Raw genomic sequence first — 14,887 nt, forward strand, 5'->3', positions numbered from 1 at the left:
TAATCACTATATCTGGGTCGAAAGGGGCTAAAATCAAGCATGCAAACACGACTAATGTGCAGCCTATTTCTTTTGTTGCGTCATTAGTGCATATCAGGAGCCGGGTGGGGGCTCTCTGAGAGGTTACAGTCTAAGATGTGGCATCAAGTCGGCTCCTTCTCTAACTTGGCTTGGCTTTTTTCTACATTTTTAACATTGTGTTCCCTAACAGTTCCTCACACAGTTAATGCATAACGCATCATCATTCAAGAGTGGTCCGTGCTCCACGTTTCTGGTGTTTAAGCAAAACTGCAAAAACCACAACATGAAATGAGCGTACAAAACTTAAATTAAGCAAAATTTGACTTACTTAACAGAATGACTTATTGCAGACAACAACGAAAAAAAAGGCATTTTTACATCCACTTGTTTTTAAATGAGGGGTGGCTTTGTTGATACCATTCCATAACTGCATACCGTATCAGGGTTCGATGCATTCATGAAATACCTTACAAAATAAATACATACATTATTCAAGAAATAAAGAAATAAACCTTGCATTTATTTGTTATTCTTTCCTTTTACAGTACCATGACTTGAAACTGTGTCGTGAGTATAATACAGCAGTTACAATGAAGAGAATCATTGTCTTGTTCACTGGGGGTGAGGATACCGGTGGTCTGCTGGTCTGAGCAGGGCCCAAATAAACCAAACCGAGAAACGCCCTTTATTTATCCAAAGTCATCCAGCCTCGCTTGGTTCTATTCTTCCACGAGGAGGCTGGATTGTGGTGAGGCCCCATCCGGTGTCCAGAGCTGCGCTGTATTCAGGTCCAAAATGGGATCGCTAAAATCTGAGTTTGGCGGGGTGGGAGTCAATCGTGGGAGGTTGAGGTCAAAAGGCGACGCGTCAGAAGCGAGGGTTGCCACTGTGACCTCAGAAGTGGCCCAACCTCGCAGCAAAAAGGCTGCGGGAGCGTGGCAAGGCCGAAGAGAGGCGGCCAAAGCTGGACGAAGGCCACTTCATGATGAACTGGGAGGTCACTGGCAGCAGATACCTGGACAGACGCACAAGACCGAGGGATGGAGGGATTAGGGGGAACGGATGAACATAATGAGAGGATTAGTCATGCAAAGGTCACAATTTAGAGGTCGGGGTGCCTTAGCCGGTACTGAGACAGCGAGCTGCCCTATTTTCATATATTGATTCTCCCCTTTATCTCCATCTCTATTAGCATATTACAACTTTAATAATGGTCTGGTCATTTCAAGGTATTAGAAATAAGAAAATGGCAGGAAAAGGGCAGGGGTAAAATGTGATATGAATATAAACTGGACTATTTTGTGAAGGGTTGTACCGGTAATGACCAATCACTGACAATATTGAAGAAAATATGATGTGTTTATAACATGCTGGTTTTGAAGGGGCATCAAGAGGGAGTGGTCACCCCCCTCAAAAAAAAAAATAATGTGATGAAACTATAGAGAGTGGCAACCCCTAATAGGAGAATAGAGAAAGAAGAAGGAGAAGAGATGGTGACAGCCCGCCCCATGCTTTAAGCCCTTGCTTCAAACACAGTGATGGGTGACATTCAGACGTTCATGTTTCATGACTCAAAATCGACCAAAAAAAGTTTATTATACATTTTTCAAAATCTGTGGTTTTTGTTTTGAAATTTGCCAAATGTTACTATTTATCCATCCAACATGTTACTAAATATTGTGTTGGTTTTTTTTGTAATGAGGTGACTTATTAACTAGATTTTTCATTTTATGTCAAATGCATGGTTTCCGTGTCTAGATTTTTTTTTAAACATATATCATATATGAAGTAATCATGTATCTTCCCTCTCTTTATTTTTAGGACACCTAGTGTATTCAACTTTGACCCTTACATTTGTGGTATCGTGAACAGAAAATCCTCACCTATCAATCCGCGCCATAGACGTCAGTACCTTTCTAAGACTTTTCTATGACACCTTCCACCGAGACAGAGCAGTGAGGCAGCTCCTGCTAACAGCGTTCCAGTACCTGAGAATGAGACCAGTGTCAGGGTGAGATAGAGTCAAGGAGGGGCTGAACCCTGCTCCCATCTTCCTTAGTTACTGTAAATGAGTCAGATATGGTGGTCAGAGCCATGTTAGATGAGATGATCAGATCCTGGACAGGGTTAAACTGAGGGTTATGCAATTGTTTGTGTTCAGTTCAGGACATGAGACGGGAAGTTTGAGCTCCAATTTTAAAAGAGATGTCCGTTTAAAAATGTTCCCCATCATATTTTCATATTATATATATATATATATATATATATATATATATATATATATATATATATATATATATATATATATATATATATATATATATATATATATATATATATATATATATATATATATATATATATATATATATATATATATACATATATACATATATATATATATATATATATATATATATATATATATATATATATATATATATATATATATATATGTGAGAGATACTTGTTTTAGTTCAACAAGCACAATGGTCAAAAGAGATATTCCCTGTGGAAACGTTTGGGATGTGACAATTTAATCAAAATGGCGCCACTGGGGCTGACGATTACAAAGTGAAGACATAATATCTTCTTTTTAGCAAGTGCCGGGACACTACACGTTTCCCTCTGACAACCCTCATTCCTTGTGAAATAGCTCTTGGACAAATTAGCTGAGCGACTTGTTCTGAAGTCAACCAAAAAAAAAAAAAAAAAAAAAAGGCACGTCGCTGAGGGCGTCCGTTTCAACACAGCCCTAGACCCAGGAGAGTGAGGAAGGATTTAAATTAACTTGATTTAGCCCAATGAGAGTGTCCTTGAAAAAGCTTCAAGTGGGCCGCAGGTATCCCTCCAGCACATCCTCTTCTTCTGTGGCTGGACTCTGAAGACTGGGCTCAGTCCGACACTCCTTAAAGTTCTGAACTGACAGCCCAGAGAGGAGGGCAGAATAGCGCTTTGCTGTCAGTCTTTTACATTTGTGTCCATTAGGCAGCTCACAGTGCCGTCTTAGAAGGCACATTTAGTAGTTTCATGTGGTGTTTTTCATGCCACCTTTGAATTTACTTCTGTTTTCCTTGTGGGGGGATTTTTTTCCCCCGCCTTAAGCGCTTCTATGAGATTCTTGCTATATCCACTGGGATTCCAACCATGGATTTGCGGTGTGGTTTTCCTCGTGCATTTGATAAGATTTTCACTGGAAACCCAGAGCCTCGGTATGGAAATGGCGGGAAAAAAAAGAAAGAAAAAGAAGAAAAAAAAGAAAAAGAAAATCAAATATTGAACATCCATTGGGGGCTGAGTGTGTGTTCTTCAGAGCTTCTCTGCTATTCACTTTGAGAATATTCAGCTCATAAAAAGAATCACTGTGGTGGTTGTGGCGAGGGGTGGGATTGAGAGGGGGCTTCTCATGTCCAAGCAGCTGATGTCTCTCCAGGCTATAGTTAATTGGACCCTCATTCTGCATCTTCCAGGTTCGTCCTCCTTTTGATCATGAAGAAGGTCTTCGTAAGAACGCGCACGCATGAAAGCCAGAGGGAAGATTGTTCACGCACTTGTGCTTTACTTCAATACATCAGTTGACAGGGAGGCAGACAGATACTCTGTGCTCCAGTCCGTACATGCAAAGCTACAATCTACCACTGTTCCACCTGACAGGCCCTCAACCGCAATTTTGCCATGTCCGTTGAGATGTGACTGCCACGGCGCATTAAGAGGAGGCCAGGCAAAGCAAAACACCATGACTAAAGGTGGCGAAGGAGAGTGCCGCGATCGCTGACGCGATCATAAACCAAGAGGCGGAGAGAGGCTTGAAGGTTATCTGCAGCCCACATTCAGCTCAACAACCCCTATTAACCCTAATTACTTGCCTCACTTTTCAGACAATTCAAAGTTAATAGAATCTGAAACTTTTGTCATCATGGGAAAATTGTCTTTGGATATTGACAGGCTTATTCCAGGCTTAACAGGAAAGTCATTAGCGGGGCTATTTGGTGACTTCTTCTCATCTTCCCACACAAACCAAAGGCTGTTGACACAACTGATCAGGGCACTTCACAAAGGAAGAATGCTTGAACGGGAGCAAACAGGTGTGGTCAACAATGAGACCCTGCAGACCCAAGCTAAAGTCTTGAGTTTAATATAAGCCAAAACGCTGTGCCACTTTATAGGCTGTCCATGTGTGTGTATGCACAGTGTGGGGCTTTTGAATTGAACAGAGCTAAATTATCTTTTTAATATTTCTGGTTTCAATGTTCCAGTGGCTGTGAGAGTCACACTTTAAGGCTCTATCAAAACTGGGCTCTGAGCCAAACAGTTTTCTGATTGAAATACAAAAGCTGAATAGATTATATATAATACATTTTGACTTGTTTTATTCTATAACGTGTCTACGCTTAAAGTCTTTGAGAAAATGTTTTACATTATAAAGTGTAAAGACTTCACAATCTTCACAATGATATGGATAATTTAATCATTAAAAACATGAAGATCCATGGGTCTTATAATGACATTGAAAATGACATATTTAGTAAAGGCTTTGTTAGAAGACAGGCTTATGTATATACAATATATATTTCCAGATTAACGGATTATTTGTTGTTTCCTTGTTGAATCACAAGGTAAAAAAAAACAAATACGAAATTCTCAATCTTCCTTTTGTGAAACAAGTATCATAAATTTGATCATATGCCACTTCATTGTCCTGTTTGAATCCAATATTTTGTTTGTTAGTTTTGTTGACTGGCTTAGAAACTATGTACTCCGTGAGTCTGTCCAGGAGAGGTCTTTTACAAATTAAAAATAATAATTCTAATCACTATTACGTGTATTATTAGAAATATTAGGTCACAAAATGTGTCGGTTTGTCAGAATTCAATTCCAAGTTTGTGTTTTAACCAACAATCTCAACAAATCACCTTTAAATTAGCAAACTTGTTTAGTCACTGTTATATTACTTTATGGTAACTACAATTATTCATCCAACTCACAATTTGATTAAGGCCTATCACCTCTTTTATAAAACATTTCCTTCATAGCACCTCAAACTTGTGGTGAATTGTCATAATCTGAATTCTATAAAGCTCTGTGGTCCCATGTGTCCTCTTTTAACTTCTTTTTGCTCTCGAGCATATCCTTTTTTTTTCTCTATCCGCTACCCCAGACCAGCACAGCATAAAGTCACCACCTCTGAGTCTGGTTCTGCAGGTTTCTTCCTCTTCAAAGAGATTTTTTCCTTTCCACTGTCTGTTACACTTGCTCATGTGGAGTTGTTGGGTTTTTCCTCTGTAAAAGTGCCTTGAGATGACTGTGTTGTATTTGATGCTATAAAATAAAACTTCATTCAAATACATTTGAGCTGTTGAAATTTAGGTGTAAATCTATGGAAGAGAATGCAAAATGATTGGGTCTGTGTGAAAAACAGCACTTCGTTCATCTGACCAATTTTTTTTTTTTTTTTTTATTTAATGTATTTTTAGGCCTGTGGATTTCTTTCTTACAGCAGAACTATTGTACATAAAATGTGGGACAGCAAGCAAAGTTGTTCATAGGAACATGTGAACACTGTGTTACAATGGTTTTGAAGAAAGAAAAAAAAAACTCGGCATATTCTTGAAACAGGCAGGGTAGTAAGAGTTGCAGTAAGTTTGAGGTTAGCAGAGTGTGAAGAGAGACGGATGGTTGTCATGTAACAGTGACATAACACATGCATGCACACCCGCCCTCTCACACACACACACACACAATTTACCCTGTCAGCTCATACATCAATGGGAAAATAATCGTAATCACTTCTCCGTTATCTAAAGTGGTAGTGGGTTGCAGCTGTCCTCAGCATGCCTTGACGGAGAGATGCGAACCACTTGTGCTGTGAAACTTCAAAACCATACGATGTGAGTCGAGCCATTTTCTGTCTTCTTGTGACAAGAAGAGAGCAGTGCTTACGTTGATCGCGGTGCAGGTGAGGCGCTCAGTTCTCACTGAGGACACTCGTACTGAAAATGCACTCGGAGTGAGATGCTTTGATAAAAGTGTTGAGTGAAAGGCATAGTTAAGCATGTAGCAGCAGCATGATTGGCCTGTGATGTACAAGCAAGCTGGCACAATGGTTGCAGTGACGACCAACAAGGCTCCAAACAGTCTGAATGTGCCTCCGTCTCCTGTCTCTTTCCCACTCAATACACTGTTTGCAGGTTTGACCGACATGATATTTGAAACACAGTCTCATTGCTGATTTAAATATTAGGTGAGGGGAAGGAGAGGAAGACATGGTAGACTGTTAGGTGTGCAGCCAGAGCAACCATCGTTAGGACAGGAGGGACAAAGCCTGTATAAGAGCTGTGAAGTGGTGGGATCAGCAGTGAGCAGTGGGTAGGGACTGTGCTGGAAAATGGTGGGGGGGGGGGTTTAGCAGAACTAAACCAAGCAGAGACCTGCATCGAGGGGCGAAGAGACGGAGGAAGAAGAGGAAGAAGAAGCGGCAGCGGCAGTGTCAGGAGTGGAGCCATGGGTAGAGGTCTGTCCAGCGGCAAATGGTAAGCTTTTTTTCCACAAACATATATAGACACAGAAGAAATAAGGAGAGACAGACCAATGCATGCTAAAATGGACTCTGAAGGATACCTATTGCAAATATATGGATACACCTGTGTACCATGTCATGCAGAATAAATGGTTGGAGTCCGACTATGGTCACACAGCTTATAAATTGATGTTCTTGAAAGAAGTGCTTTGAAATATGAATACTAGTATAAACAATAAAAAAGTACATAGTTTTTCAACTGTACACAAAGGCCGCAAACTCTTCTAACAGCTGAGGGTTTAATATAGTATGTGCAAAGTGATAGCTTGTTATATATTCACAAGAGTTATGAATCATGTAAAACGAGGCCTCAGGAAACAGGGATCTCTCTCTCTCTCCCTCTCTCCCTTTCTCTCTCTCCCTCTCTCTCGTAAGGTCATTTGCTGCACAGGCTCATCTGGGCTCTAATTGAATTAAGCAGGCCTCGAGGGGCCCTGGGCTAACCTGAGCGCTAATCTGTGGGCCATTATTTCCTGTTAACAGCATACTCCCTCTCTCCAGCGCCAGCCCAGCTTTCTCCCTGTCTACCAGCCCAAAGCATACGTGATTTAAAAGTTCACTCATTTTGAACCTGAGCTGCTGTCTCCTACGGGGATCAGCCTTAAAAATAGAATGATGCTGATTTCTGCTTGCTTGTTTTATCAGGGGTTTTGTGATGAAGATGATGGCTCTGGGGCTCCATGGAGGGGAGTGAGGAAATGTGTCCTCTGGGAGGTTCAATGATAGCTTTAGAAATTTCAAATCAAAGTTTTCTTGTCTGCATGATACACCCACTCTGTTTTTTGTCATAATGTTTTCATTCCAAAGGGAGATTTAGTCTATCACTGGGTGTTAGTCTGACGCTCAAACTGCATTAAAACACCTTCGCTTTCATTTCCACCTGCTCCATAATGCCTCAGGAAGTCGCTAAAAAAATATCCAAACATGTTCTCTTTGTATACGCTTTTATTTTCACAGGTGTGATCGTATCAATATATTTTGGAGTGTTTTAATATTGTTTGGCATCGTAGTGGCCTAGAGGTTAGAGAGGTGAGCTTGTGTTTGTACGTTCATCCTATCCATAGTTAACTATGGATAGGATGGGTTACAGCTATAAAAATATTTTCCCCAAGGGAATCACTTGTATAGTATGTTATTATTATAATAATAATTATTAGTATAATTATTACCATAATTAATAAACATGTGATGCACTAAAGTATGCTGTAAATGACACAAAAGGTAACTGTGAATATTCAGATTTTTGTATGAACTACTACCTGGTTTTCAGGTATTTGAATTAAGTCTCATTGCAGAACTGAAGCTCAACATCATACACGCCACCTCTAAACTTCATAGCTTCAACCTGGGACCACTAGACTGTGGAATTACCTTGAACATTATTCAGTTCCTCAAAAGTACTATGCCTTAAGTTTTGCAGTGGGAATGCTAAAAGAATCTTTGAAAATGAAGCACAGAGTGAGGCAGTGTCTCGGGCTTGTGAGTCTTTCTCACCTTGTATCGTCCCAATCGGGGCTGAGTCCAGTCAAAGAGCCACGGGACTCGTGCACAAACTTGTAGACGACCAACAAACAGTCTCGGCACAGCTGGACCAGCCGGCGGCAGCACTGAAGCTCCTGCGGTGAAACCACCTCACTGCATTTGCTGAAGATGGCCTCCCACGATGAACTGTTGAGCAGACACAATGGAAACTCATACATTGGAGGTGGACACATAACAATTGCGTGTAAGAAAATAACCAACATTTTGAGGGCTATTATTAATTTAGGCTGAAAAAAGACATTGTAAGTGCCCCAAAAATATATACATTAAGAATCACAACATAGTTTTCTAATAGTAAAACTCCAAATAGGTAGCATGTTAGGCTCATTTTCTTTTTTTTTCGATTTATTTAGTATCTCTGTAGTTATTGCACATTGTTGTCATACTTGTAAAATTATTTTTATACTCTCACAGGTCACAAGATTTTTGTTTCAAAAAGAATTTGATTAAGCTTAAACCGTATAATTCAAGGATGTCAAATATGAGGCCACATGTCAAAATAAGCTAACAAAAGGCTCCACTCTGGCCCGCCAAACCACCAATCAAATTGTAAAAATTTCAAACAAAACATTAATAAAAAAAAATGTTAATCTTAAGAGTCCTGGACAAAACACAACACTGAAGACCTAAATTGAGATATTGGTGATTCTGCCATGAAAGTCTATCAAACCTCTGGAGCACTACCATCCACCATGTTTACGCTGATCCGCAACAAGCCCATTTTGAATACTGCTATGTGTGATACATTAACCTTGATTGATGATGCACAGCAAACTGGAAAACTCAAACACAATTTGAATAATAATTAAAGTCGCAGCATAACAACAAATTGATTAATAATCCATTCGCCACTGTACACACATACAAAAATACAGATGTCACCCAGGATTTGAGTGTAAAATTATGTATATCATGTGCATCAAGATGACCACCCTGGATAATAAATATGCATGGCCTCTGTATGCACATACATTTGTATGCACTCCCTTATGCATGGGCACACAGAAAGACAGACAGGAACAGAAAGGGAGGATGAAACATATCCAAGTACAGTTAACCCCTTTTACAACCCCGGACATACCTCTGACTGTGAGAGAGCTTCGACAACTGAGACACACAATTCCAGGGGGTACTTTTGATGTCTACCCCCTTTCACTTCTTGGTAGGTGGGAGGCGCTTCTGAAAGGGTTCAAAAGTATGTTTCCATTCTTTTCCTCTAAGTCGTTTTCAAAGTCTGTTGAATTCATCTTGCACAATAGCTGCAAGGCCGTTTGATTGTTGTTAAGTCCCTTAGATAAAATATCAAACAGGAAACAGAGCAGAGAAGGGGGGGCTTCACTCGGATTTGGAGAGTGCTTTTCGAGGTGCACTGCTTTACTGTCTCCACATGACTCCAGGGCCCCCTGTTGGGTTCATCCATGTTGAGGCTATGGCCTGCTGTTGGATGGAGCTTAACAATAGACAAGCAAGCTAGTTGGATCATCTATGGCAGGCTGTGATCAGACAAAGGCTGCATGGGGCGCAGCATGCTGGGGGTGGCTGAGGCTCGGCTCAGGCTAATCCTTGCGGCAAATGCCCCTCCCCACGCCACTTCCTCTGCCTCTGTTACTTATTTATTCATTTATTGAGGGTTTCACTATGTCACTCTCCTCTTCCTTTGCAAACGTGGAGCATCATCTTCATTCCCTTCCATTATCAACCCGCTCATCGTCACCTCATCTTTGCCTTCCTCCGTCAGTGTCGACTGCCAAGGAACCATGTGGGGGTTGACTTACAACTGAGGTTACACTCTGAGCCCCTCTCCGTCGAGGGGAACACGGCCACCGAGCTTCTCAGCCATACAGAAAAAAGGGAGGGGGGTAATATGATATGCTCACACCTTAATCACAGATGGAATTAAAAGCTACTCGCAGCTGTTGGCATGTCTGTGTCATGTAAGAGTTTGTTAACATATATGTCTGTATAAGAGAGCTACTGGGCATCTTTTATGGATTATTGCACATATCAGTAAGTTGGCTTTTGTATGTTTTAAAGAAGGTTTATGTGAAGTTCTGGTTGTAAGCAGTTCAGTGTAGCCTGTGTCTTAGTAAAACAATGGAGCACACTTTGACTGCAGTGGGAATCATCTTGTGGGAAGCAAGATTACAAAAAAGCAACCCAAAAACAAACCTATAATAAAACTTCAGAATATCAGATGACGCCTTGAAGTAAATGAACGAAGAGGCCTTCCTTTACCTTCACCTACCTTTCTCTCTCTTTTTTTTTTAATACTCCCACCTGTGAAACAGCCCTGATTAAATTTGCACCCTGACTCCACAGAGTAACATGTTTCTTTCATGCCTCGGAGCTTTCAGTAAAAGTGCAGCGAGGTCTGGTCGATCTGTCAGTCATTCTCTTTCATTCAGCTTCCTTTTTTTTTCCCACAGTCATACTGAATGAAAAGGACAAATTGAAGCTCCTCTCACCGAAGCTGCTACGTCGAGGTGAACAGAAGGCTTGAGGACATGGGGAAATTACAAGGCACATGAACTTCTAGTTATGGAGATTTTGTTGCTCTGGAAAAAGTCTGAAGTGTTGATTCTGATGATTAAAATTAGATGAACATCCTGATTCATTCATTCAGTGATGATCAAGGAGATATAAAAGTTGTTATTGTCTTGGTGCTTTTTAAAGGTTCTGAAACCTCTTTTCATTATTGATTCTCACATGACTTTCATTTATTATTGCCTCAATTTGAAAAGAAATAGAATGTAAATTTTTAGAAAGAGAGTTGACTAAATCCAAAAATCTATATGAATTTCATAAAATCAATTGGGGGTTTTTAATTCTCATTGTTTACATCTATTACAGCACAACCCTGTGTATGGCAAAGCTCCAGTAACATTTTAAAATTACCCATTGGGAAAAAAATGTAAATAAAATTTCCACATTTTGATTTTAACACTTTTCACATTAAGTTATCTGTCTTGTAAAACAGCTTTGGATAATGGTTTGAACAAGGGACTGTAAAGCACATACACGAGGATTGGCTCCCAAAAATGTCAATCAAATCTGAATTACAACCCTTTATACACATAAATGAAGTGCATTAATATATGGAAATCATATAGACATCTCTTTGCAGGCCCATGACACAATAACAATCTCAATATTTTGCCAATATTGAACAGGTCTTTGAAGTTTTTCCCTTTTTCCTTTTAAACATAACCATGTTGTTATTGTCTAAACCCAAGTGTAGCAATCTATCATAGTATGATCCTTCACGCTTTGTTTCTATTCACCTGAAAAATGTTGTGGCAACTTCTTATATGAACCAATTCATTTAAAAATGCAGTAAATTAAATTGAAGTGGTCAAAATTAATTAAAACACAATTTCTCTCTCTTTTTAAAAAAAAAATTGAAATAGAGAAATGGCTTTTAATGGAAAATAATCTCAACAAAGAGCATCTGCTAAAATTAGTTTAAATTCTCTTCGGCCTTTTTGGAATAAACTTCAAAATTTGTCCTTAAGATAATAACTGTATGAACTTTCATTTACGAGATTGTTGTAATCAAGCAGATATTTTCAAGTATATTTCTATGAGCCACCAAAAGTTAAAAATTTTTTGGTTTTACATTGTTTTCATTACATTTGTATTAGATCTTTTTTTAAACTAAATAGTGGTGGTACTGTTTGGCATGTGAGACTACAATCTATCTAAAGTAAGGAGAGTGACATTTTAAGATATGAATAAGATAAAATAATGAGTCATTCTTAAAAATGATCTGTTGTTTTTAGCAACATTATACTGTATTTTATTTGACAGCAATTGTAGTGAAAAAAAAAACACATAACTGTTAACTTTGCAAACCAACAGTACTATATAAACGTCAGCCAAATAAAACTTGTCAGGTGATTCTGTGATGAAATCAAAATATCAAATATTCTGAAAACAATTGATGACAAAAGTTCTTGGTAAGATTTTGACTTCCATATTTAAAGGTCAAATTGGCCTACCCAGTGTTGGAGAAACAATTCCACAAGCCTTGACCATGACTCCAGAGCATTCGGATGAAGACGCGGTTAAATAGCCGGTAGAGGTGAAGGCTCTCCACATCGGGTTCCCTCCAGATTCGCTGCAGTGCCGAGCGCACATTAGTACGCACGATGTCCAATACCTGAGTGACAGAGAGTGGGGAGGGAAGAGAACGCCATCATGACAGCAATTAATGCTTTTCTATTTGAAGTGCATGACTTGGTATAATGTGATGAGCCTTTGGGCTTTCCCTTAAAAAACATCAGGGACATTTGTGATGTCGGTACACACAAATGCATACACATACGTAACACTGTCATATACGGTATATGCCCAAACACATCCTGAAACTAACTTTCATCAAAACATACAAACATTTAATGATAGTTTTGAGCTGTTTCAGCTCTGCATTTATGCCTTCGGAATCATGCTAGATTGCATGCACAGATACTCAACTCGCTCTTGTGTGTGCGTGCGTGCGTGCGTGCGTGCGTGTGTGTGTGTGCGTGCGTGTGTGTGTAGGACAAAACGTACCAGGGCAGACAGCGGAGAGTGTGGGACTAATTGCTGCACCAACGTCAGTCTTGGAGATAAGGTGTCAGAAGTTCCCAAGCTGTCGAAGGACACCGGCACCATCCTTCCATCTTCCTATCTTTTCCCACCTCACTCCCTTGTTTCCTATCTCTTCTTTCTCTTTTCACCCCGCTCAGAGAGCAGCGCTGTGGCTCTTTTGACTTTGATTCCTCGCTCCTCATTACTGATTTGCCCATCTGACTGTGTGTGCATGTGCAGTGCACAGGGGCAAGATTCCCCCCCACAGCAATAGGAGGCGAGCCGGAGACGTGCATACACACTCAAACAAACTGATAGATGAGTAAACACACAGAGATATGTTTTGGTATGGTAATCAGGTGGCAGAGCGGTGGGCGCCATGTTCCTGACCTCTGCCTACTGCTCATTAAGCTGCCCCACTCCAAATAAAACATCAGCTCGCGCCACCACAGCCCAACACACAACCGTGCACAGTTGTGTGGAAAGCCGCGGCTGAGAGATCACATCATTACTGACACGCCCACTGGATGCCATTTCACATCTCGTCCCCACTTCGGTTTTGTTTACATCCTATTTGGTGTCTATGCCTCTCACTGTCTGACATGGTAATGATCTTCATGGTTGTCTTATTTTTGGCTTTTTCTTCAAGTCTTTTTTGGGGATTGTTTTCATCCTTTAAAAGTTGTTCAAAAGCTTTCAGGGGAATAGGTGGGAGTGGTGACAGCTTGTCATAGTCACTGATTTTAACAATGTCCATTCACTACAGGGTGACAGCATAGAGCAAGCAATTTATATAGATTTCCAAAGTTGTCTGGGATTGACAGATGAAAAAAATGAGATATATGTGTTGCATTTCTGACTATGCAACACCTGTTGCTCGTAATAAAATTACCATTTATATATATGTATATATGTATATATATATATATGTGTGTATATATATATGTATATGATATATATGTGTGTGTGTGTGTGTGTGTGTGTGTGTGTGTGTGTGTGTGTGTGTGTGTGTGTGTGTGTGTGTGTGTGTGTGTGTGTGTGTGTGTGTGTATATAGTTTGTTTTGTTTTTTTGTTTTTTTGGGGGGGGGTGCGTATTCACTCCCTAATCAGTGATCTCAGTGAGCAATGTGCAATTAATTAGTGAAATGGTTGGGATTCCAAAAACATACTGTGTTGGTTACATAAATACATGTATGGTTATGTATTGTAAGTAATACAAATACATACATAGTCGGTGGTTGATGCAAATACCTGAAGTCAACCTGTCTTAAAGAGCGTTGGTCAGAGTTAAACTCAAGCTCACAAATCATGTGATCTAGATTCCAGCATGAAACTCACTTTACGTTGTTTGGTTGAATCCAACTTCACTAACCAATAGGAGGCCACCTTTGGTTTATGGTATTTCCAGTTGTCGAGGATCTGTGAGGAAAAGTCACAACACACTTGTTTTTCCAACATGTACAAAATAAAATGTAATACAGACTTAAGGAGGAATGCAGAAGACATAATGCACAGATGAAGCGATACTTCAATTTTATTTCATTTGTTTCCCAACAATACGCTGTTAAAAACTCAATGTCCTTGTTTAACAGGCAGTAATTGGACCTTGCAGCTGAATTACTGCCACAAACAGCAATAACAGAAGCGACAGACACTGGCACTAAAAAGGCAACCATTAGAAGAAAAAAAAAAAAACACCTTTTGACATGTTGAAACTTTTTATATCGGGTTCCCTGAAGTTTCTGTGCCTCTTTTAATCTGTCTGTCATGACCTGACCACAGAAAGCCATGCGAGACAATGGCTATATTTTAAGTACTTTCTTTCTTCATTCCCACAAGAATGTCTCAGAAATATAAGAAGCACATATGGTCAACTTCTAGACCTTATTCCCACAGTCACACTCATCCTGGCAGGGCTTCTGTCACACTTCAGCCCAGTAATGGAAATTGCAACATTAATGCGGTAGCTGTTACTCTAATCAGTTCTTGGCCATCACCTACTGGTCTGTGCTATAGAAAAGTTCCATGTTCTGACGTGAGAGGACATTACAGATGGAGCTTCAATCCCTGGCACAGAATTTGACTAATTACACAAGAAAGCTTAAATAAAAATCCAATTGGAAAGGTAAGTAAGAAACTGTTTTGTACATTACTAAAACGTCTTGTTGTTTTGTCCT

At 39.8% G+C, this 14,887-nt stretch overlaps 1 protein-coding gene across 1 annotated transcript in view; it reads right to left on the bottom strand.

Annotated features, from left to right (window-relative positions):
• Positions 1-915: 915 nt before the first annotated feature.
• Positions 916-14,887, bottom strand: part of ttll7 (tubulin tyrosine ligase-like family, member 7) — a gene marked incomplete at its 3' end in the record, with an annotated part of 64,738 nt that continues 50,766 nt past the window's right edge. The window contains exons 17-20 of the mRNA XM_080505796.1: positions 14,049-14,129; positions 12,139-12,299; positions 8,093-8,266; positions 916-1,036 (exon numbers count right to left, since the gene is read on the bottom strand). Coding sequence (XP_080361922.1) covers positions 916-1,036; positions 8,093-8,266; positions 12,139-12,299; positions 14,049-14,129 — 537 coding nt within the window. The remainder of the gene's footprint in view (positions 1,037-8,092; positions 8,267-12,138; positions 12,300-14,048; positions 14,130-14,887) is intronic.

Source organism: Blennius ocellaris, assembly GCF_963422515.1.
Source record: "Blennius ocellaris genome assembly, chromosome: 12".
Taxonomy (NCBI): domain Eukaryota; kingdom Metazoa; phylum Chordata; class Actinopteri; order Blenniiformes; family Blenniidae; genus Blennius; species Blennius ocellaris.